The 23,749-nt window shown below is 33.9% G+C and overlaps 1 protein-coding gene across 1 annotated transcript in view; it reads left to right on the top strand.

Moving 5' to 3' along the window:
• Nucleotides 1–22,759, top strand: part of LOC106077410 (T-complex protein 1 subunit zeta-like) — a 28,104-nt gene extending 5,345 nt beyond the window's left edge. Inside the window, exons 2-14 of the mRNA XM_056006016.1 lie at nt 3,867–3,930; nt 4,078–4,212; nt 6,855–7,028; nt 7,271–7,374; nt 7,801–7,911; nt 9,867–10,026; nt 10,220–10,302; nt 17,468–17,564; nt 17,788–17,935; nt 18,912–19,004; nt 20,602–20,745; nt 22,273–22,345; nt 22,524–22,759. Coding sequence (XP_055861991.1) covers nt 3,867–3,930; nt 4,078–4,212; nt 6,855–7,028; nt 7,271–7,374; nt 7,801–7,911; nt 9,867–10,026; nt 10,220–10,302; nt 17,468–17,564; nt 17,788–17,935; nt 18,912–19,004; nt 20,602–20,745; nt 22,273–22,345; nt 22,524–22,602 — 1,465 coding nt within the window. The 3' untranslated portion in view covers nt 22,603–22,759. The remainder of the gene's footprint in view (nt 1–3,866; nt 3,931–4,077; nt 4,213–6,854; nt 7,029–7,270; nt 7,375–7,800; nt 7,912–9,866; nt 10,027–10,219; nt 10,303–17,467; nt 17,565–17,787; nt 17,936–18,911; nt 19,005–20,601; nt 20,746–22,272; nt 22,346–22,523) is intronic.
• The last annotated feature ends 990 nt before the right edge of the window (nt 22,760–23,749 follow it).

Here is a 23,749-nt window from a genome sequence, read left to right as displayed (position 1 = left end):
AACAGTCTGTAGATAAAAGGCTCAGAGAAGAACAAGCAGGTTTCCGAAGAGGCAGATCATGTACAGAGCAGATTTTCGTTTTATGAAATATCATAGAACAAAGTCTTGAGTACCAACAACGGCTAACGATCAGTTTCGTAGACTTCAAAAAAGCGTTTGATAGTGTCCACCGAGAATCACTATGGAAAATAGTTAGAGAATACGGTATCCCAGAAAAATTCGTCCAGATTCTACGACATCTTTACAGTCAGTCTAGTTGCTGCATTAAAACAGAAGAGGGAACAACAGAGTTTTTTACAATCGAGACAGGTGTGAGACACGGGTGCATCTTATCTCCCTTACTTTTCCTCCTAGCCATCGACTACATAATGAGGAGAGTTGGACCTAATAACAGCCGACCGTAGGGATGTCACCTTCATCTGGGTCCCCTCCCATGTTGGCATTGAGGGAAACGAAGCCGCAGACAGAGAAGCAAAGAGAGCCCTAAATCATGCGGTGTCAGGAACCCAAATTCCCTACTCGGACCTGAGACAAAGTATTGCCTCTGCCACCTATCGAGAGTGGCAGAACCGATGGGAGGCTGAGACTCACAGTAAACTCAGGCAGATTGTGGCGGATGTCAGGTGGCGGCCCACATCTAAGGGTCTGACAAGGCGTGGTAGCACAACCATGTCCAGACTCAGGATTGGCCACACCTACATCACGCACTCTTTTGTACTGAAGAGAGAGGAGCCCCCACTTTGCGAGTACTGTGACTCTCGCCTCACCGTGGAACATATCCTCGTTGATTGCCCCAGATACCAGGATGTCAGGGCGAAATATTTTAGAGCCACTAATCTAAAAACACTATTTAATAATGTCGACCCTGGGAAGGTACTGGGCTTTATTCTGGAAGTGGGGCTATCTACGAAGATCTGATTTCTGAATTTGTGAACATGCACTATTTACATTAGATTTTTACCAAATATTTAAATTTTTACTACCTTTACTATTTTAACTGTGAATAGACCTTGATTTTAATTATATGACTGTATAGAATCTGGCCCTTGTTGTTTAGAGAGAGAGTAGTCCTTAAGGGACTGCAGGCACGACATGGCCTAAATTGTGCCGATGTGCCTCAAATCAACAAATCAAAAAAAAAAAAAAATCATAATGAGGAGAGCAATGAACCAGACTGCCTTTGGGATTCCATGGCATGAACAACTCCGATTGACGGACTTGGACTTTGCTGGTGATGTTGCACTACTCGGGGCTACAAATAAATGCATTCAAGAAATGACAGAGAGCTTAGACAGAGAGGCACCCAAAATTGGCCTCCGCATAAACTTGGATAAGACTAAAATTATGCGAGTGGGATATAAGGCAAAGGGTGTCCCCGTCAGACTTGGCGAGTCAAAGCTTGAAGAGCTGGACAAGTTCACGTACCTTGGCAGCATCATAACAAATGATGGAGATGCTTACCATGATGTAGCGTTCCGAATAGGAAAGGCGGGGAGCATTTTCCAAAGGCTGCAGCCTATTTTGACTAGCCAAGCCATTGGACTCGAGACAAAAATACACCTTCTCAACACAATCGTCATTCCAACTGCTACATATGCATGTGAGACGTGGAAGTCATCTGTCAAAATTGAGAAAAGACTAAATGTGGCTCAACAGAGATGGCTGAGACACAGACTGGATCTCAAACAAGGAAATCCTATGCCGAACTGGGAGTCGAACACTTAGTGAGGTTGTGACTGAGCGTCGCATGAGGTTTGCTGGACATGTTCTACGTCAAAATGAATTACGCACACCTAGAGTTGCGATAACATGGAAGCCAAAACGAGGAAAGCGCAAACAGGGACGTCCTCGTATTACTTGGCGACACACCTTCATGGAGGACCTCAGAACAGTGGACACCAGGTGGGAGGAGGCTTCAGACATTGCCAGTGACAGATCATTATGGAGACAGCTTGCTGCCCAATGCGCCGAACGGCGCAGGAGGACCTAAGTCTAAGTAAAGTAGTGATACATTACAAGTTGGCGCATTTTTTCAGTCTTTAGTTTTATGTTGTTTGTACATTAGTATGAAAAGTTTCGTAGTGGAATGCTCAGTTCGATTCTTTGCACAGACAACACACTTTTTCTCATCACTCATTGCCTTCTTCTAGCATCTAGAGTTAGAGCTCAGTTTTCATCCCTGTAATAGTTCTAGATCACATTCATCTGTAATGGGTATGGTCTTCTTACTTTAATAGCCAATGAGATTTAAAAATTGCCTTAAGTCTGGACCTATTACTCATTTTTCCAGAACCAATACATCAACTGAAATTTCCATACATCCAAGTTTTGACCTTTTGCTAAACATGTTAGCTAGGTGAAAACGAAAGTAAAAGAGTTAGAAATGTTAAAAAAATTAATTAAATTGAGCCTGAGCAATACTGATAGTCTTGCAATAACTGTAAAAATAAATTAGTTATGGATTTATGTAATATTACAGTGACTTGTATGCAAGGCGGGGGTGTAGAGGCTGATTGGTTAAGCACTTGGCTTCCAAACCTGGGGTCCTGGGTTCCAATCTCAGAGAAGACTGATTTTGAATTTCAGGATTTTTAGGGTGCCCTGAGTTCACCAAACTCTAATGGGTACCTGACATAAGTGAGGACAGTTAAGGCAGTTGGTCATTGTGCTGGCCACGACACCTTGCGCGTTAACCATTGGCCCAAGAAACAGATGACCTTAACATCATCTGCCCCATAGATCGTTAGGTCTGAAAAGGAAACTTTACTTTTTACTGTACGCAATGTATACATATTTGCAATCAGTGATTTACTCTATAGAGTAAAAGATTGTTTTAGCCACCTAATAAGTCAAGTTCCGGACATTCTTTGTTTCAAAATGTATAATGTATAACTTGTAATGGTCTGACCTATGAAAAAACTGATGGCATCAATGAATTTGTCATCCTTTTGTCTATAAAATAGCTATTTTTTAATTTATCACTATGCATAGTTAAAGTTAAATCTGATGTGGAAAATTATAGGGTTGGTCTTCTCATCGTTAAAAAGTTTTCACCATGAGTTTTTGTCCTTAACCGATTTGGAGATGTAATGGTTACTTTAAAGGAAACCATATATCTTTAAAATGTGTATTCTCAGATCTTGAAATGTCTTTTTTTGTCTTGGTGGGTGAATGTGTATTTTCCTAAATACAAAGAAATTTTCTCGCGAAAGACTGAAATCCATAAAATCATTCAAGCATGTTTAGTAACATACTATACACAAATGCAGCAATCTAGAAATAGAACACAGAATGTAAAATATTACATTTTTTTGTTCAAAATATTCACACATTTAGTCTTCGTCATAGATTTTTTTTTGAATGTGTCAAGAATGTTACTGGTACTTTTTTGTGTTAGTGGTGCACCTGGTAATGATTTTATGGTAATAATTAGTGTTTTATTCCTGATTAGTTAATAGCATCAACAGAAAATTCATTCAAAAGTAATCAAAAGAATGGGAATTTTTGTTAGAATTCAAAGTAGACTTAAACCAGATGTAATGGTTTGCTTGGCTGGATCAATCACATTTAATTTTTTAAAAGTAGTTTTGTTTATAGGCAATTTCTTTAAGAAGAGTAAGTAATGATGAGCATTGTTCTTTGGCGAGGCATAAGAAGGCATACCTAGGACTTATTAGAGTCTTCTGGAAGCTGGACAATATTTTTTTAAAATGTCAAGGAATGCCAAAGTGCCCAAGAAAGTGTACATGATAGATTATTTAAAGAGTTAACACATACAATTCTTGAATATTTGAATTTGGTATCATGGTCCAGCATTTTTGACAAAATCTTTAAAATTAAAAATCTTAATTAATTTGATATTATAGGCTAGTGTCTGGGTCTGGAGATATCAAGTTAACCAAGGATGGCAATGTTCTTCTTCATGAGATGGTAAGTGGAATACTACTGACTTATAATTAAACTCTATACAAGAATATGTACTATTATTATTATATATTCAAAATTTTAATTTTAAAATATTTAATAAATGAAATACAAAAAAAAATTCATTGTGGTAACTATTCATATCTTGTATAGCAAATACAAAACCCAACGGCCTCTTTGATTGCACGTGTGGCCACTGCCCAAGATGATATAACTGGAGATGGCACCACCTCTAATGTATTGATTATTGGTGAGCTGTTGAAACAGGCTGATCTATATATTGCTGAAGTAAGTTACATTCACTCTCTGATATATATATGATATGTAGTAGATCACATAATCTTAACACTGGGTTTCACAAATTTTCTCAAAACACACTTTCAAATAAGGCCTGAATAGTTGCTCTGTAAAAAATTTGAGGTAAACAAATACAGATTATAGATCTAGTGCTGGTAAAAACAAAATTTTAAAGACAAATATTTTTTTTACATACTGGTATATATTTGAATGATTTAAATAGAAATGCAAGTGTGATTGTAATGTTGTGAGTTTTAGCATTGTAATGATTTAGGTAATATAAATGGAGAGACATTCATTTGGCAGAATGCCAGATGTGTTCTTAACAATAAAAAAAATGCAGTACATCAGTATAAACAATGCAGCAATAGTTTGAAGTTGGCTAAAATTTGGTTATCTTGAAAATTAAATGTTTCAATGGTTTTAACAAGCTATAAGATTTTAAACACACACACACATATGTAGGGGTCCTAAAATCTAAAAACAAAAAAATGAAGTCTCCTAAAATCCTAAAATTTTGTCCACTCTCCTAAAAAAAAATTTCTAATGTTTTTTTTTAAATATAATTCTGCTTATTACTTGCTCAACAATGTGGGGGAAAAAAGCAACGTAATTAGGCATTCTGATCACATGACTGGCTGACTTTATTATTGAGGTTACGTGGTCATCTTCTTTCACCCATTTGTGAAGCAAGACCTCATGATTGAAGATGGCCTTGGCTCAAGCCCGTATTTTACCTGGCATTATTTTTTTGAAGGCAGCGTAGAAATGGTTGTTTCCTTTCATTGTTACTATTGAAAACGTGCTAGATATGATCTGTAGATACTGTAGTGACAATTGTTTTAATTAGAGCAATTACAAACCTAATGTGTAGTCTAAACCCCACCAGTTAAGTTATTTAAACTACACTTTGGTTTATTTAAATTGATATGTGACAATAACATATCTTTCTTTGAACATACCACAGCTGATGACATTGTTTCTGTTCTGTGTGGGATGTTGGGACAAATTTTTATGATCTCCACATTCAAATACCAATTATTAATTTTTAAAAGTTATAGCAACAAATATAGCCTAGAGCAGGAGGGGTTCTCAACCTGTGGCCTGCAACCCCTTTGGGGTCCTCTAAGACCATTGAAAATAAGGACTTTTTAGTCTATGTGAAACTTAACATTATACTTTTTTTTTTCATTGGAAGTTACTTTTCTTTAAATTGTTATTCGAGGATAAATGTTGCAGACATATGAATCAGAATGATTCATACTTTCAAATTGTCAATGAATAAATATTTATATCAGTGCAAATTAATGTTAGTAAATGTATAATGCAACACTAAGCCATTGCGGAATCATATATACTATTTCTACGGTGACATTGTGACGCATTTGAAAAGCAATTTTGTTTATAATTAGTAATACACCATCATTTAATAGTCCATGCTCATTATGGAACAGCTCATGAAAACCAATCCCGAAAAAGAGAAAGTAATAAAAAGAAAATCCAGATATATATATTGCTACGTATTTCTGTATCTTCTGGCTAAATGTACTAGTAGGCACACAAATAAAAACACTGCAAAGAACTTGACGACTCAACTTTCAGCTTCATATAACTTTATTGACTATTAACTCTAACAATTCGTCACTGTAACATGTAGCGTAGAAGACTGTACAATATCTGTCAGTTTACAGTTAGCTATACTTCGTTGCAATTCATCTCTTCACTTCGTTGCAATTCATCTCTTCTCAACTTGCATCAAGCTGTATTCCACAGAACAGACCAACGACACACTTCCCAGTATCGCTCCAGGTCTCCCAAAGCTGAACCAAGTCGTACTCAAGTCTACCGAATCAGAGCCGTACACGTCTTGCATTGACTGTATCGACTGTAACGGCTCTCAAGTCCACTGTAGTTCGCTGTATAGACTTTAACAACAGCAGTCCACTCCAGTTAACTCTACCCTAGTTAACTTGCATCGAGTCATACACATTTCTCTTCCACTGTCTCGCACAGTAGACAACAATAACGAAGACTGTACAGACGATTCTACCTACGACTCACTCACGACTGACTTTCACATTAACTCTCCGGCTTATATAGAGTCCATAATCGTTCCTCCAAAGCTGCACAAACACTGCAAGTATGCACTAGTATCTTCTGGAACAACATGTGAGGAAGCGTCACATCCTGTCTTTGTTTATGCATGTAAATTCCAGAAAACACCCGCTTCAGTGTCATCTTGCCGGGGTCACAAGTAGTTACCTCTATTTGTCACTGGACATATTGCTAGTACCTTCTGGAACAACACGTAAGGACACGTCACATCCTGTCTTTGTTTATACATGTACATTCCAGAGAACACTCGCTCCTGTGTTATCTTGCCGGGGTCAAACGTTAACCTCTTCCAGTCACTGGTCATTTGTAACAATATATATTACTTTATTTTTCCCACTATTGTTATCTCTCCCCATTAAATCTTTTATTAACTTTTATTAATCTTTAACTAATTTTCTCCCTTCCAATAATATTGTATGTCATCCTTGTAACTAAAAACATCTAGACCTAACAGGACTATCTATAACTTAATATTTAATTAAATAAAGTCACACTGTTATATATTTTGTTACGTTCAGGGTCTTCATCCTCGCCTAATTACTGAAGGGTTTGAATTAGCACGGAACAAAGCACTGGAAGTTTTAGACCAAGTAAAAGTAAAGAGAGAGATTGACAGAGATACTTTGATCCAAGTTTGTAGGACATCACTTCGTACAAAAGTTTATCAGGAGTTGGCAGACCTACTAACTGAAGTAAATACAATTAAATGATGGTTATGAAAATATTTTCATCTTGCTGTTTTTAAAATAAGCTAATTCTTTTGGGTTTAAATATGCAGGTAAAAACAAGTAAATTTTTACTTGAAATAATCTTAATTATTCTTAATAAGAAAACTTGTTGCTCTGCTTTTTTTTTTCTATTAAATGTTTAGAATATTTATGTGTCATAATTTAAATTATTTAGTTTTAACTTGTACATTATGATGTTTGAGTAGCATGTTGTGGATGCAATACTTGCTATCAAACAACCAACTGGCGCTATTGATCTGCACATGGTAGAGACTATTGAGATGAAACATAAAACAGACATGGACTCAGTGTGAGTAGTATTGTAGTTGCAATTAATTATTATCTAATCACATGCTTTCTGAAACAAATAACATAACACTCTGTTTTTCTGTTACTACTTTTTTTTTTTTTTTTTTTAATTTTATCATTTGTAGTCTCTTTCACTCCCTTATTTAAAGAGCCACATTGAAAATAAAAAGATGAAAATTAAAATGTTTATGTAGGAAAATCAATGCAGTTTCTTTAAAGTATCTAAAATGATTAAGTAAGAAAAAAAAGTGGCAGTGTAGAAATACTTCAAGTGTCGGGTAAAGAACATTTTAAAATCATGGGTTACATCGCTCTGCACAAAGGGTTAATACTTGAAATTAAATCTTCTCTTCATTTTAAATTTTTATTTTATTTTCATAAATAACCATAATATAAGGTGTCTTTTCTTTTGGTTTATCTATTGCAGTCTTGTTCGGGGGATGGTTCTTGATCATGGTGCAAGACATCCTGATATGAAAAAGAATATAGAGAATGTTTATATTTTAACTTGTAATGTTTCTTTGGAATATGAAAAAACGTAAGTTAAAAACTCATTACAGTTTGGAGATCCAAGTCTAATTATATAAGATAATAGAATATTTACTCAAGTTTATGTAATTTACTTCGCATGTTTAAATCCTGATTCATAATTATTATCAGGCTTCCTAGCGCTCCTAAAAATTACCAGAAGTCTCCTAAAATTTTGTCCACTCTCGTAATATTTTTACCCAATATTTTTAAATATATTTGTGCTTATTTTTTGCAAAAAAATATGGGGAAAAAAACAACAGCGTAACTAGGCATTCTGATCTGATCGCTTGATGTTACGGGCTGGCTGTGTTAATGAGCTGACCAGTGAATTGTCTACACCGCCTTTCACCCACTTGTGAAATGCGACCTTGTGATTGCAAGATGGCCTTGGCCCAAGCAAGCATTTCACCTGGCATTTTTTTTTTTTTTAGGCATAGCACTATAATTAGAGCAATTACCAGCCTAATGTGTAGGCTACACCCCTTTGGGCCCTCTCTCACCTAAAATCTTCTTGTAACAGTAAGAGTGGAAAGTCCGTAAATCATTTAGATCTAGCTAGTTATAGTAGCCTATCTAAAGTCAGTCAATTTAATGATCTCGATACATCTATGTCTAGATTACTGGTACTCTAGAAATACCTTAGATTCTACATTTACGCTAAATCACTAGAATTTAACGACAATAATTCGCAAACAGCCGTGAAAAGTCTGCAAATTTTAGTGACTTCGATCTAGAGTCTATATTTATGGTAGATTCATTGAACAATTGAAGATACTTCGCACACAGCCGTGAAAAGTCCGCGAATTTAGTGACTTAGATCTAGACTCTAGATAAATCACTAGAATCTAGTGAAGATAATTACTAACCCTGTGAAGCCGTGAAAAGTCTGCGAATTTTAGTGGTTCAGATCTAGAGTCTAGATCTAGGGTAGATTCAGTGACGATAATTTTCTCACAGCCGAGAAAAGTTCGCAAATTTTAGTGACTTAGATCAAGAATCTAGACCTACTGTAGATTTAATGAAAATATTTCGCACACAGCTGTGAAAAGTCCGTAAAAGTTAGGGTTAGACTGACTGGCGCGGCATTAGCGGGCTGTGTGGTCCTGAGATGCAAGGGCTTTGGAGGCTCGCTGAAAGGAAGGGTACTCCCGAAATCCGTCGGGAATACAATAGGCTCTGTAGAGCCATGAGTGAACTGGCCCAACACGTCCAGTCGGACCATTGGAACGCTACCTGTGCTGGGATGGACCTTCGGGACTCCTCAAAAGCCTGGTGTCTTCTTCAAAACCTTGAGGCCAAAGACAGCACGAACAGTTGCCCCTCTATCCACACCGAGGGTTGGTCTCAACGGTAACCGCGTCCCGAGACATGACATTAAACTGCACTCCTCTTTATTTAGCCCTACTACTTTCCTATCATCGTGTCCAGACATAGGATTGGCCACACCTACATCACACACTCCTTTGTGCTGAAGAGAGAGGAGCCCTCACTTTGTGAGTACTGTGACTCCAGCCTCACTTTGGAACATATCCTCATTGATTGCCCCAAATATCAGGATATTAGGGGAAAATTTTTTAGAGCGTGCAACTTTAAAACACTGTTCGATAGTGTCGACCCTGGGAAGGTACTGAGCTATGTCCGGGAGGTGGGGTTGTCATCGAAGATTTGGTTTGTCAAATTGTGAACATATTTTCACTACCTTTACTATTTTAACTGTGAATAGACCTTGTTTTTAATAACTTAACTAAATAAAATTTAGCTCTTGTGGTATGAAGGGAGAGTATACTTTTAGGGATTACGGGCATGACATGGCCTAAAGTAAGCCGTATGCCAAAAAAACAGTTTTTTTTATTATTATTATATTATGATATCTTATGAACCTAATTAATTTGCAAATCAAGATCATACTTTGATTGTATTTGAAGTTGAAAGACTCAATTAGAAATGACATTTATTGAACAGGGAAGTGAACTCAGGATTTTTTTACAAAAGTGCTGAGGAACGTGAAAAATTGGTAGCTGCTGAGCGTGACTTTATTAATGACAGAGTGAAACGAATCATTGAAATGAAGAAAAAAGTTTGTGATGGAACAAATAACAACTTCCTTGTTATTAATCAAAAGGTCAGTGTTCTTTAAAAAATATCAAACTGTTTATTGGAAACATGAGCCTAGCCAGGGTTGGGGGGGGGGGGGGGAGATTTTATTTGGCGTCAGATTATTTTAAAATTCAGTTTATAATTTAGGTTATCATGCTACTGTTATAATCTGTTTTTATTTCCTATTAGTTATTTAGTTTTAATTTTTTTTTTTTCAGGGTATTGATCCAATGTCCTTAGACATGCTAGCTAAAGAAGGAATTGTTGCTCTTCGTCGTGCAAAACGCAGAAATATGGAAAGGTATGGGACATATTTAGACATTTTCTGAATTCCGAACATTTTGTCAATCCATTTTTTTTTTCAGACAAAAAGTCTAGATAAAAATCTAAACTAATAGTGAGCAGCAATATATAGAGTCTATATTATCTTTAGTTTATTCTAGATCATATAACTAATATATGTTTAAAAGTCCAGTTTGGCAGTGGCCTAGACTTAAACTTATGTCTAGCGCTAGAGATCCAGATATAAAAAGCTGGACTAGATGCCAAAGGCAAGAGAAGAAAGCTGTCAAATTTTTCTAATCTAAATGTACAAACAATAGTGCCTTGCATTCATTTTGTGTGTATGTTTGCAGAATAGCTCATATGTAGAGTAATTAATTTGTAACATTTTTCAAAGAAAATACTAAGTATAATTAATTTCTACTTAATATAAATAGAATTCCACAACTTCTTATTAGGTCTCCATGACGTGGCGGTTCACAAACGCGGGATTAGAACATTTCCCTAAAATATTGCAAGCTTCTGTTCCCATCACTGATATTTTTTTCTGTTGTTGCTTACTACTATTGAAAAATAACTTTCGGATTTTTGCTGATCTGCGTCCTTCAGCCATCTTACATGGTGAATAAAAAATACTTATTGCAGTGATGGGAAATTTCTGAAAATTCTGATCCGATTTTCTAACAATTTTTTTTAATGAAAAAAAAAATCAGATTATATTATTTTTCCATTTTTGGAAGAATGCGAAATAAGATTTGATTTGTTTTGAACATGCGCACATCTGGTCTTTTGACACCGTTTAAGTTCCAGACCTGCCTACCGTTACGCAAAATGCATATCCGTTACGCAAAATCTTCCAAAAATGACCGTCAGTACGCAAATACGCATTTAACCCGTCGCGTTACGCATTTCTGCATTTTGTATCCTTTTTTTCCCCCCTCTCTTGACTAGCTTACGAGCGCTCACAGAGGTCACGCTAAGCCGTCCTGTTGGGAGGGGGGAACAGAAAAGATGGAACACATTGTGTCCAGATCTATATGTTGATTGGTTCTTAAAAAGCAATTAGATTTAGCATAGAAATGAAGAACGCAAGAGTGAGGGAGTGGCGGGTTGGTACCAGGCTGGTACCGTCAGTTAGCTGATACACTAGGTACTTCGATAAACTGACCTAGATCCATATTTTTTTCCTCCCAAAAAATGGCTGAAAAGTGTGTCAGCACATTTTACCCTTTTTTTAAGGGTAGTCATTTCCATCAAAGTTTTAGCACATTGTATATGATTTCAGGACTAATTGTGATTACTTTTTGTTAACATAAGATATCAGAGATCATTTTTATTTGCTTTTGAAGCCAATCTGTTAAATTTTTCTTAACAAAAGTTTATGTGAAAGTTGATATTTTTCTACTTTTTTCCTATAAAAGTTACAACAATGCTGTTTGGTACAATAATTTATCATATTATGAAATGTGTATAGTTCAAATTTCATTAAATTCTCTTGGCGCACTTTAAAGATAATTGATATTAAAATTAACAAAGACAAAGAAGGGTAAAATTTTATTTTTTAAATAAAATAAAAGTGTTTATAGTTACAACAATCTCACTAATTCTATTGAATTTAGCATGTTAACATATATCTGTGTGCTAAGTTTGAACTTTGTTACTTGGCGCACTCTTTAGATATTAATTTTCAAAGTTGATGGTTAAAATCTATTTTTAGTAACAACCAACACTGTGATTTACTGGAAATGGTCAATTAGATAGGAATTTTTCATTTAGATTAACTTTTATAATGTTTAATGCTAGATTATGGAGAGGGAATGTGTCTTTATTATAATGACTTTGTAATGTGGAAATTTTAAAGTAAAAAAAAATATTTTAAAATTATAATATTAAATATTATATTTTTTTTCCCCATATTTTTAGCTCTGCGAACTATTAATTAATTTTTTTTTTCTGTGTGTTGTTTTTTTCTATTAGTATACATGTAAATTAATAGTTAATAAATGAGTACATTAAATTTTTTAAATGATGAGCTATTACTGCAAAAAAATTTAAGTAAAAAATCTTTTAATAACTTCTAAATAAATCACCAGGTTTCTTTTTTATTTTATTGTCCGATGCAAGAAATTTTTCATTTACAATCTAATTTTAAAGCATTTAAATTCAGGCATTTTAAAATGATTAATTGCCAGTGCTCTACTAAAAGGTTTAAACTGTTTTTTATGAAGTTTATTAAACTTATATTCATAAAATTTTAGCAAAATATTTTTCTGCGCAGTGCTATTTTTATTTTTAATTTATAAAAATTATTTATCTGATGCATATAAATAGCTATTTAAATACAGTAGAATTATAGTTAAACAAAATAAAACACACTACAGATCTCTGATTTGTTTTATTTGTCATTTTTGGGCTCATATGATGACAAAATCACATATATTTTTATTTTTTGTCGAAGGCTTTTTTTATATATTAATTCACTTTTTCTTTTCTAAGATTTTATTGCTTGGTCTTATTTTTTTAATTTGTTTTAATAGAATACAGGTTAATGAAAAAGAGTGTGAAGTTTCAACCCAATATCTTTAAGACTTTTTATAATACGGTTAATTAAAGTTCAACTGTCAGTTGTTTCGGTCACAGATTTTTTTCCGCTTTACAAAGGCTAAAGAAGGCTAATTTTTGCCCACTAAAAATTTAATAACCTCTCATAATTAACTCAGCAATATAAAATTGGTATCATTGGAAAGCATTTCTCAAGCATTGTGATCATTTTGAAATTTTTAAGTACCTAGATACACCAACGTGACTTTTTTTTTTGAAAGTTTATTAGTAGAAATTAATTATGTTGAATCCCCGATTCCCATATTCATTTGTATAGAAAAAATATCGAAGTGCTATCGATTCAAAACACATTGAGTGACATTGTAGATATCTAGTCCAGATCTAGATCTGGATTCTAGATCTAGAATCTAGATAACTTGTTATACAGGAATAGATCTAGCTAGAGTCTAGCTAGTCGTTACGTTATGTCATGATTATTTACATTACTCTACAATCTAGATTCAATTTAGTTATAGTATGATTTAGAATTTAGATTGACTAGATCTAGATCGATAACATCTACTACCATGTAGTCTTAGATCTAGACTACAGTCTTAGTATAGAATAGATCAAGGATGAAGGTAGGCCTACGAAAGTTTGGAGTAGACCTACGCTTGTAGCTGATCTACGGCATCGGTAACACTCTTGAGCCCAGATCTAGAGTAGATTATATTCATTATATAGACATAAATCCAGATCTAGTCTAGATGTCATCTCTATTGTCGTACTGATCTAGATTTAGATTGTAGATCTAATCATGACATCTAGATCTAATATTATATATATATATATATATATATATATATATATATATATATATATATATATATATACATGACAAAATAGTGGATCGCGTAAGTGTTAACGCATTCTGGTGCCAAAATACGCATTTTGACCATCAGCTTTACGCATTTGGACTTTTTTTGGTAGGCAGGTCTGAAGTTAAAAATCTCGTGTTATTGTATTGACTATATATGTATATATGTATTGTCTAGACATATAATCTAGGACTAAAGTGGTTTGAATCAGTGTAGATAGATATATTCTAGATAAGATATATAGTTTCTTTAATTTGAATACTTTTGATCTAGATTATCTTCTATTCTAGATCTAGAGCGTCTAGACTTCTATGGCTGCTTGCCAGTTTTTGAAAAAAGTATCAGAGTTGAGAGTATCATTATGCCCAGCCACTATGCGCTTTGAATTTTTACTTTGTTGTTAATGTTACAATGGCCCCTAGAATTTTCTAATTTGAACCCTGCCTGCCGATTTCTATGAGTTCAAATGAAATTAGATTTAGACATCTAGATCTAGTAGGCCTACCGGCCATCTATATGATGTAGGCCTACTTTACATGACTATAGTGAGTTACTGAGTATAAGTCTGATAGAATATAGATTTCTAATAGTAATATATTGGATCTAGAGATCTAGATCTAAGTTATTAAATTTAAGTAGATCTAGATTATAGATAGATCTAGATCTATAGTGAGAAATATATATATTAAAGTTTATTCTATATCTAACTAATAACTAATCATTACTAATACTTTAAAAGCCCAGTGTGGTAGAGATTCATTTCTTGTAAACAACTTGTATCAGCTTGAAAAAGTCACATTAGGAAGCCTTAATATGCAGTTTTATTGCTTATCATTCTCTTCCTCTAAGCATTGCTCCTCGTCCAGTTGTTATTGCTTGTCTTGCTTAAGAACTCTGGCAGAGATTCAGCAGCTTTCTCTCAATTGCTTTTCAAGCATTTTGGTGGACTTTATGTTTAAAAAACAGTTTCTCCTGTATAAGATTAAATAATCAGTGAAGCAGACAGAAATGAAGCTCATGCTTTCGAAGTATTTCCAAAACTCAAGCATGTTTTGATTTTCAAACACATTAACTCTTTATAACTTTAAAGAGAGAGAGAAGTTGTTACAATGCCAGAAAAGCAGTTATCTATTATAGAATGCTCAGACTGCCTGGACCCAGATATAAAGCATCTGCAAAAAGCTTTCTTCTCTCATCTATATGTACAAACAATAGTGCCTTGCATGCATTATGTGTGCAGTAAAGCTTATGCAGTGTAATTATTATGTAAAATATAACATTATTTAAAGAAAATATTAAATAAAATGATTCTACATAATTTTAAAAAATTCAGCAACATGTTTTTTTAAGTCGTGGCAACAGGCCAGTTCAAAACGCGGGTGTACAAAATTTCCTAAAAAAAATTTGAAGTCTGTTCCCATCACTGTTGTTGTTAATATTGTTGTGCAACAATTAAACATTAGCTTTATATGAAACGCCTCCTGTGGACACCAAAGGGCTAGTAAATCCCTGGACATGATATATAATATATTTTTTATAAATGCTATAAATTGGTCTGGATGTAGAAAGTCTTCATAAACATAGATGGTAGAAAATTTAATGTTTTTTTTTCCATCTTTACATTTTATAAAAAAGTTGATGGTGCTTTTTTATACATAGAGCATAGATGCCTTCAAGTTCGCATTTTGTGTATTTTGTACATATATTGACCAAAAATACACAAGTACTGTTTTTCATCTTAAAATACACATTTCCCCCTCAAAAGCAAAAAAAAAAGCACGTTGATCTTATTAGATCTACCATGAAATAGTACTTTTGTTTTTTTACTGCATAGTACTTTTGTTTTTTTTTACTGCGTGCTGATGCATGAAGATTTTAAATATTATTAGTTAGACCTTGTTGATCTTAAAGCAGAGTTTTTCCAATGTCATTTTATTAAAAGTCTTCAAACTAACCAGGAATCAATTAATTGTTTAGTTTTAATTCATTGGACTTTTATAAAATCTAGACTAGGTCTATATCAAGTATTGCATTATAGCATGAATTTATGTAAATCTAGATTTAGAATTTATATATATACAGGTTTTTTTTTGTTTTTATTGTATGGTGTACCGGCACCTTTTTCAATGTGGGGAAAAAATTATTACTTTTCTTGTATTTTAATGTTTATTATTAATTTATTAGTATTTAAAAGTTAGGTAATCCATTACTGAGTACCGGCACCTTTTACAAAAAAAAAAAAAAGCACAGTGTGTGTGTATATATATATATATATATATAGTAGACCTAGAGTCTAGATGTGACCAGGTATGTGCTATCTGTAACTAGATTTAGATTATTTTAGATATACTCAAAAATTCACAGCTACTTCTTCCATTTTATAAAGATTTGTTGATCTCCTTTATCATTTATGAAATCTAAAATTTAAAAAAATTTTGCTGCTCTAACTTTATATTGATCTAGGTCTAGATCTAGTATTTCACATTCAGGACAGTAGCATACAATTCTGTAGGATTATCAAATACATTTAAATAACCTATGCACATTAAACCAATCAACCGTTAATGAAGCTAGATCTAGATTTGATTTTTGTTTTTTTTTTGTAAACCAAATTCAGGAGATGCTGAGATGGGCAGAGGTTTTAATGGAAGAATTAGAGGTCAATCTCTCTCTTAGCATGACAAAGGAGTCAAACTGATGTCTCCTGACTAACATTACAGAAAGTAGGCAGATTTAAAGCTGCCATTACTCATAATAGCCTAAATTCAGGGACATTGAAGGCTGAGTTTTACAAAAGAAATGCTCTTGCTTATGCACAAAAAAAAACTCATTAGATTCTTGATTCCTTGTGCCCTCCTTCAACATGTTTTCTAAGCATTAGAACCCAGAATAAACTCAATAGCCCAGCTTCTATATTAGAAACAAGTTCAATGACTAAAGGATTATCTGTTTGAAAAAAAATCTTTTATTTAAATTTTTTTTATTAGTGATTGTAGAGGATGCCAAAGCTTTCATTGCTGACTCTTTTAAAGAATGGTCTGAAGAAGAAAATCTGAATTCTTTCAAAATGTGATAAAATATTTCCTGTGTCTGCATACTTCTTATCTTCTTATATAATACAGACGTTACTTCAAAAAAGAAGATGATTACGTCCTACACGTCATGCATTTAGTCATGCATATTAACCAACGACTTAAATTCTGCCAAGTCACTGGTTTTCCTGGCTAGCTCAGGCAACCCATTCCATGCTCTAATAGCACTAGGGAAGAAGGAGTAACCCATACCTTGTAAAGAAATCGCCCACTATCAAAACTAGTTGTCACTGCATCTGGTTTAAGTCTAAATTCACTTCTAGCATAGTGCCATTTTTTTTAAATGGACTTTCTGTTGGTGCTTCTATGGAATCAGGAATAAAACACTAAAGGCATTATGATCATAAAATCACTGCTAAGTGACAAGAACAGCAGCATTCTAACATATTTTAGAAAAGTCTGACTAAGACTAAATGTGTAAATATTTTGACAAATGTACGGAATGTCTTATGCTCTGTTAATTTTTTAGGATTGCTGCATTTTGTGTATGTTAGATGCTTGAATGATTTTAGTCTTTTCTGAGTATATTTCTTTATATTTAGGAAAATACACATTTCCATTTTGGTATGTATGCATTGAGGTTCCAAATAAATATACAGTGTTACATATTTCTTACATAAAAAGGTTTACTATATATTTTGTAATCAACAATACACAATAATTTCTTTTTTAGGGTAGTTCTTGCCTGTGGTGGCATGGCTGTTAATTCAGTGGATGATCTTGTTCCAGAGTACCTTGGCTGGGCTGGGCATGTTTACGAACAAGTTTTGGTAATTTCTTCTTATTATAACTTGAGCAAAAACTAATCCTTGTGACCCTTGAATCATATTAAAAAAAATTAAAGACTCTTTTCCAAATTTTTTTATGTTACTGGTAAGCTAAGTAAATTATGTGACTGAACAAGTTTCTTATACATTGAACTGCATCAGTTATTGTTAGTGTAGTAAAAAATCGTTTGAGTCTAGATTCTAATTGTTGTTTGTCTAAACACAGGGTGAGGATAAGTTTACTTTCATAGAAGACTGCAAAGATCCACACTCTGTAACTATTGTTATCAAAGGACCTAATTCTCACACTATTGCTCAGATCAAAGATGCCATCAGAGATGGATTGAGGGCTGTGAAAAATGCCATAGATGATAGTAAGTTTATAAGATAATTTATCTTTTATCTAGGTTTTTTTTTTTGTTGCATTCCGTTTTCTCCCACCTTTGGTATCGCAGTTCTGTTTTCGAAAGTAAGTTCTTATGATTTAATCTTTCAGTTGTCATTGATAATCAACCTGTTATGAACATGAGACTGTCATTCAACTACACACAACATTGAACTCATATTTTTATAGATATTTTGTGTTTACAGAATACATGTTTTTAAAAATATTCCTCTCTCACATCCTTTGTCATCAAGCATTCACACTATGCTGCACACTTATCATAACACAATGCCCTAAGGATCTGTTTCTGACCATGCTTCTTGCACTCATATTTCTGATCAAAAGTTCGAAAGTTATAAATGGACCCATTTAAATGCATTATTTCCTGAAAATATTTTACCTTGGTGTTATAGAGTGTGTTTATAAGGTGACTGTGGGAGGAGTTCAGCTATTGGTTGTGACTGATGCAACATAGGTGGCATTGTTGTCACTTGGTCTTAGTAAAGACGACTCCAGAACGTAAGACTGAAAGGTTGTGTTATTGTAGTGAATTAGATTTTGTTAACTACATTTATTTCATTTTATCACAAGTAGGAAGTTATTTGAAGTTTTATTAGTCAAAACATTATGCCTACAATGGTTTAGTTGCCTACTAGCAGTTTGGTTCTATAAGTCAATGAACGGTAACATTTGGGTCTAGTTCTTCTTCTAAAATCTAGGTCTAAATGTATTAATCCATATCTGTTTTTTTGTTGTTGTTTTTTTTTTTGTAAAAGAGATTTGAGATAAAAATGTCTTACAGCCATGTTGTTCACAATTTAACATTAAACACCCAGCCTTGTTACAAATATTACTTGTCTTTCATTTTTTCTAAATTCCATACTTTAACATGCATTGAATGTAATGATTATGTGAACAGTTTTCATAAAAACTTGTCTCATTTCAAACTTGGCAATATTTTACAGATTGTGTTATACCTGGAGCTGGAGCCTTTGAAATTGCTGCCTACCAAGAACTAATGAAATTTAAAGATTCAGTTAAAGGCCGTGCCAGATTAGGTAATGAGAAATATAAATACACTATAAGGCCATAAGCACACTGTGGTTTTTGCTGTGGCTGGTGGGGAAAAGTATAGCTGAAAATAAGAAGAAAATCCTTGGAGCTGTCATTATACCATTATGGCGAAAAGGCTGTCTTGAAACAGCTGTCTCATATTGCTAACTCCATGGGCCAAGTATAAAGAGTTGGCTCATTGACTTCTCACTCAATGATATATTGCTATAAGAGCATTGTGCTTAGGGTTTATTTTACATAGGTACATGTATACCAATTCTGCTTTTCATTATACTGTTAGAATGGCTAAAAGTATTCATTCTGAACTACTTATTCTGTTGATCAAAGCTAAATCTGTGCTACAGAACAAATTGTTAGATAGCATTGCTACAAAAATGCCTTGGCTAGATCAAAAAGTTTTCTCATCATTTTTTATTATGAGCTTGGTATATATATTAAATTTTTATTGCAAAATAAAAACAAATAACTTTCACATTTGTTAAAATATATTTACTAGGAATGTTCCTAATTGTATTAGCTGCAAGCCCTTTTCTTATGCCATCATCTTTTGGCAAGTCTTCCAAACCAATGATTCTTATCTTGCATAATACAGGCGTTACTTCAAAAAAGAAAATAATTACGTCCTGCGCGTTTCATGTGTCAATCTAGTTATGCATGTTAATCAATGACTTAAACTGCTACGTTGTTGGTTTTCCTGGCTGATTCAGGCAACCCATTCTATTCTCTAATGGCACTAGGAAAGAAGGATCACTTGTAAAAAAATTTTTCTAGTGTATGGAGTAAGAAATGTGCTTCTATTTTGGTCTTTCCCAGTATTTCGTTAGGTTTTGTTTTCCTTTTGTAAGTTATAGTTTAGTGTTTTATGTATTATAGCTACTTGACTTTTTGTTCTCTTTCTGATGTGTCTCTAAAGTTAATGATTTAACTAATGGTGTTTCTCTATTCAAAGTTGAAAATTTGTTTGTTATAAGCCTCATTGCTCTATTGTATTTGTTCTAGTTTCTTTGTTTTCTTGAGTATCCCAAATAGAGGATGTATATTTTAATATTGGCCTAAATAAAGTTAAATAGCATTTTAGTTTTTTTTTATGTTCTAGTTTGATTTGTAAAATTTCTTTTACTTTAATTCGAAGTGGAATCCTCAATCATAAATCCATTTTTGCATTGTACTAAATTATGCAAAACAATACAAGCTTTACTGCATAATCTATTACATTTAAAGGTTTATGAAACAAGCTTCTTATATTGGTAAGATGTCCAAAATGCACATTTGTGTATAAAATTAAAATATTTGTTTCTCAACTGTCAAATGTCCCCTATGTCAACATAGCTAAACCCATACTTGGAATCTGGTGCAGCTAGAAATTTTGATAACATTGATCCATTCATGAATGGAGAAGCAAGACAAATGTTTTCTATCCACTACTTCTAAGCTCTGAGGAAAATTGGCAGTACTTTCAAATTTAGATGTGATCCATATCTCTTTATGTTATGTAATGGTGAAAACCGTTTGTGTGTATGTACGTGTTTAGTTGGGTAATGAATTTTAACAAATACTCATAAAGCTTTTAAAAATGTGTAGGTGTTCAAGCTTTTGCTGAGGCTCTCCTTATCATTGTGAAAGTGCTGGCTCAGAACTCTGGTCTAGATCCTCAAGAGGCTATTGTCAAACTCCAGCAGGAATATTTAGGAACTGAACAGGCTGTTGGGCTGGACATTAAGACAGGTGAGTGTAAAAATGTTTACACTAGCAAGAACAAAAGTTGTTCATTTGTTGCTATTGCTAATGGTTTGATACCCCTAATACAATATATTTCAGGAGTATAATCTAAGTTATTTTCAAGATATTGGGGGGGAAAAAACGTCTACATTTGTTTTGTTTTTTTTATCATTTGTTTCATGTCATGTTCTGGCGCTGGTCATTGGTGCCAGGTGTCTGACATTCATGGTTGACATCACCTGGGCATTGTCCAGCGAATCTACACACCCCGCATTTCTGGACATACTTCATTCTTTCTCTGTTGTACTCTTTTCTCCACCCCTACCCACATCTCTCTTTGATCAAGAAGATAATCTGTCAACATGCCTCTTTACATTGCTAGGTGTGACTCCACTCGAGTCAGATTCATCCACTTGGGAGATAATCTTTAGTCTCTCGCCCCTCCCCTTTTCCGCCCATCTCTTCCAGACCTATATAAGCTAGACCAAGACAGAATAGTCACACTTTTGTCATTTTCTCAATCTCGCTGACAGTTGAGTCTGGACTATATCATTCATCCTTATTTCCAGAGGAATACCTGTTGCCTCCCTCAGGTGTCTGCCTATTTGACTGCTTACTTTTTTTAGCGCTATCTGCCTATTAGGCATTACATGCATTCTGGATATCACATACTTGTTAGACACTACGTACCTGAGATCATGTGTCTATGTCAGACATCATAACCTCGCCGACTTATCCTGTTGACAATGCTGCCCAGGGCAGATCAGCTCTGCCTGCAGCACACTTCATACCCTGGTAGCCGGCCACTTGCCCTACTGTGCCCACAGCAGACCACAGGACTTTGGATTGAGACTCCACAACCCTCTACCCGCTAGAGAGCCACCTCTAGCTGCAAGACCTCCACCTAGGAGCACAGCCAGCTACAACATCCACAGGGATAGAGTGACATATACTCTCATAGCGTGCAAAGAGTGATGATATAAAATTACTAAGACATAGATGCAAACCCCCCCCCCCCCCCCTTTTTTTTTTTTTTTCCTCAACCCATTTTTTTTTTTTATTCTTCGATGTATATTTTATGTAAATAAATATCCAGTAAATCTTTAAAGTTTTTGTATCTTTCTCCATTGTCTGTTTTGTTGCGTGCCTGCTGCCGATATATCTCTGACGGCCCAGTGTGTTGGAAACTCAAAATAATCCTCCCCGGAAAGGTTGCCCGAGAATGCCAGTCCCGAGCGTGAACAGAGAATAAACCTCCGTAGAAAATTGTATAATTTAAAAATAATTCTAGGAGTCAGCTTTTTCATAAAAGTAGTTCTTGTGTAAAGATTCTGTAATTGTATTATATTGAATAGGCTAATTGTATTACAAGAAACTTCTGTTTATGCAAAAACCTGTCATGAATTTGATATTGCTAAAAGAAATAAGTTAGTGATTAGTTATAGTTTTGTATATGGATTGTAGGTTTCTAAAAATTGGTAAATTGAAGTTATATAGTTGCTTGCACCCTGATAAAATTTGAAATGTTTTCAGGGGAGGCCATGATTCCTTTGAATGAAGGTATTCTGGATAACTTCAATGTGAAGAAACAACTCCTTCACTCCTGGTAAGTTGTCTTTGCTTTAGTCTTCATAAATAATATGACTAAATAATAGTCAATTTTTTTTTCTACCAAACTATATATGTTTGTGAACATATAGCCTGGTACTGAGTGACGTGGTTACTAATTGAAACTTAATATTTCTTTTGCTTAATATCTCTAACTCATGACTTTTCTTCTACAGCACTGTGATAGCCACTAACCTTTTACTGGTGGATGAAATCATGAGAGCAGGAATGTCTTCATTGAAAGGAGATTCTTGATTCATTTTCTTTCTACAGTTTTTATTTATAGACACTTTGTAGTTGACTAAAAGATGAATAACCAAGTTCCCCATTTCACATTTACAAATCATTATTTTTGTTTGTTTCTTTTAATTTTTTTATTTGCAATAAATAACATGCTGTTTTAAGTTTTTTACTTAATGTCTTAGTGTCTTGTATGTAATTCACCCTGCTCCATTTCTATTCATATAAATGAACATATAATAATACACTACATCATGAAAACTGAGCTAAAATATACACTTCATATGTATCTAGAACACAATAATGCTAAGGTAGCAAGCATAATGTGTGAGTGCCTTTTTTTTAATATTAGGCATATCATCCTTATAAAAAAAAATAGCTCTTAGTTGACTCTGTATCATAATGGTATTTTCCAGAAACCATTCACATAAAAATTAAATGTGTCCAAAATATGACATTGCAAGTAAAACTGGATCTAGTCTCTTTTTCACTATTGATTCATGTAAACAAAGGTCAGAAACCATTTAGTTGCAGGCTTTATTCATAGCAACTTCATTGTCACTGCTACATTTCTAGTTTAAAAAATTCAAAAAGCTTAAAATTGCTTAAATTGTGTTTTATACAGGCTAGGGCATAGATTTGTATAAAAGAACCCAACTATCTAGAAACAAAAAAGCTTATATTTCTGGGGGGGGGGGGAATATTTTTTTAAAGACATAACAAAGTTGCCTACAAGTACGCATTTCCCTCTCTAAAAGGAAAAAAAAAAAAGGTTCTTGATAATTTTGTATATAGACCAAGGCGTCAATTCCTGGAAATAGAACATTCTTATTCATCTACCACGAGATAGTTTTTTTTTTGCGCGAAGATTTAAATGTTTACTAGATTTAGATTTTACTGATCCAAACAAAGCAGAGTTCCTTTCAATGTGTCATTTTATACATCTAATTCTTGTCTACATTCCAGTTCTAGATTTGACCAGGTGTGTAATAAACTAGACTACTGACTGGATGTAGGTCTAGTCTAGTCACTCTAGTAGTAGTAGCTCAAGGCTCTAGATATCTGTAACTAGATCTACTCAAAAGCAGCTATTTCTTATTTATCTCATGGAATCAAAAATTTTTTTAAAAAGGGGCAAAATGATCTGTTTTTAGCTTACTTT

The sequence above is a fragment of the Biomphalaria glabrata genome, chromosome 12 (assembly GCF_947242115.1).
Source record: "Biomphalaria glabrata chromosome 12, xgBioGlab47.1, whole genome shotgun sequence".
Taxonomy (NCBI): domain Eukaryota; kingdom Metazoa; phylum Mollusca; class Gastropoda; family Planorbidae; genus Biomphalaria; species Biomphalaria glabrata.
This window is presented reverse-complemented; position numbering and strand designations above follow the sequence as displayed.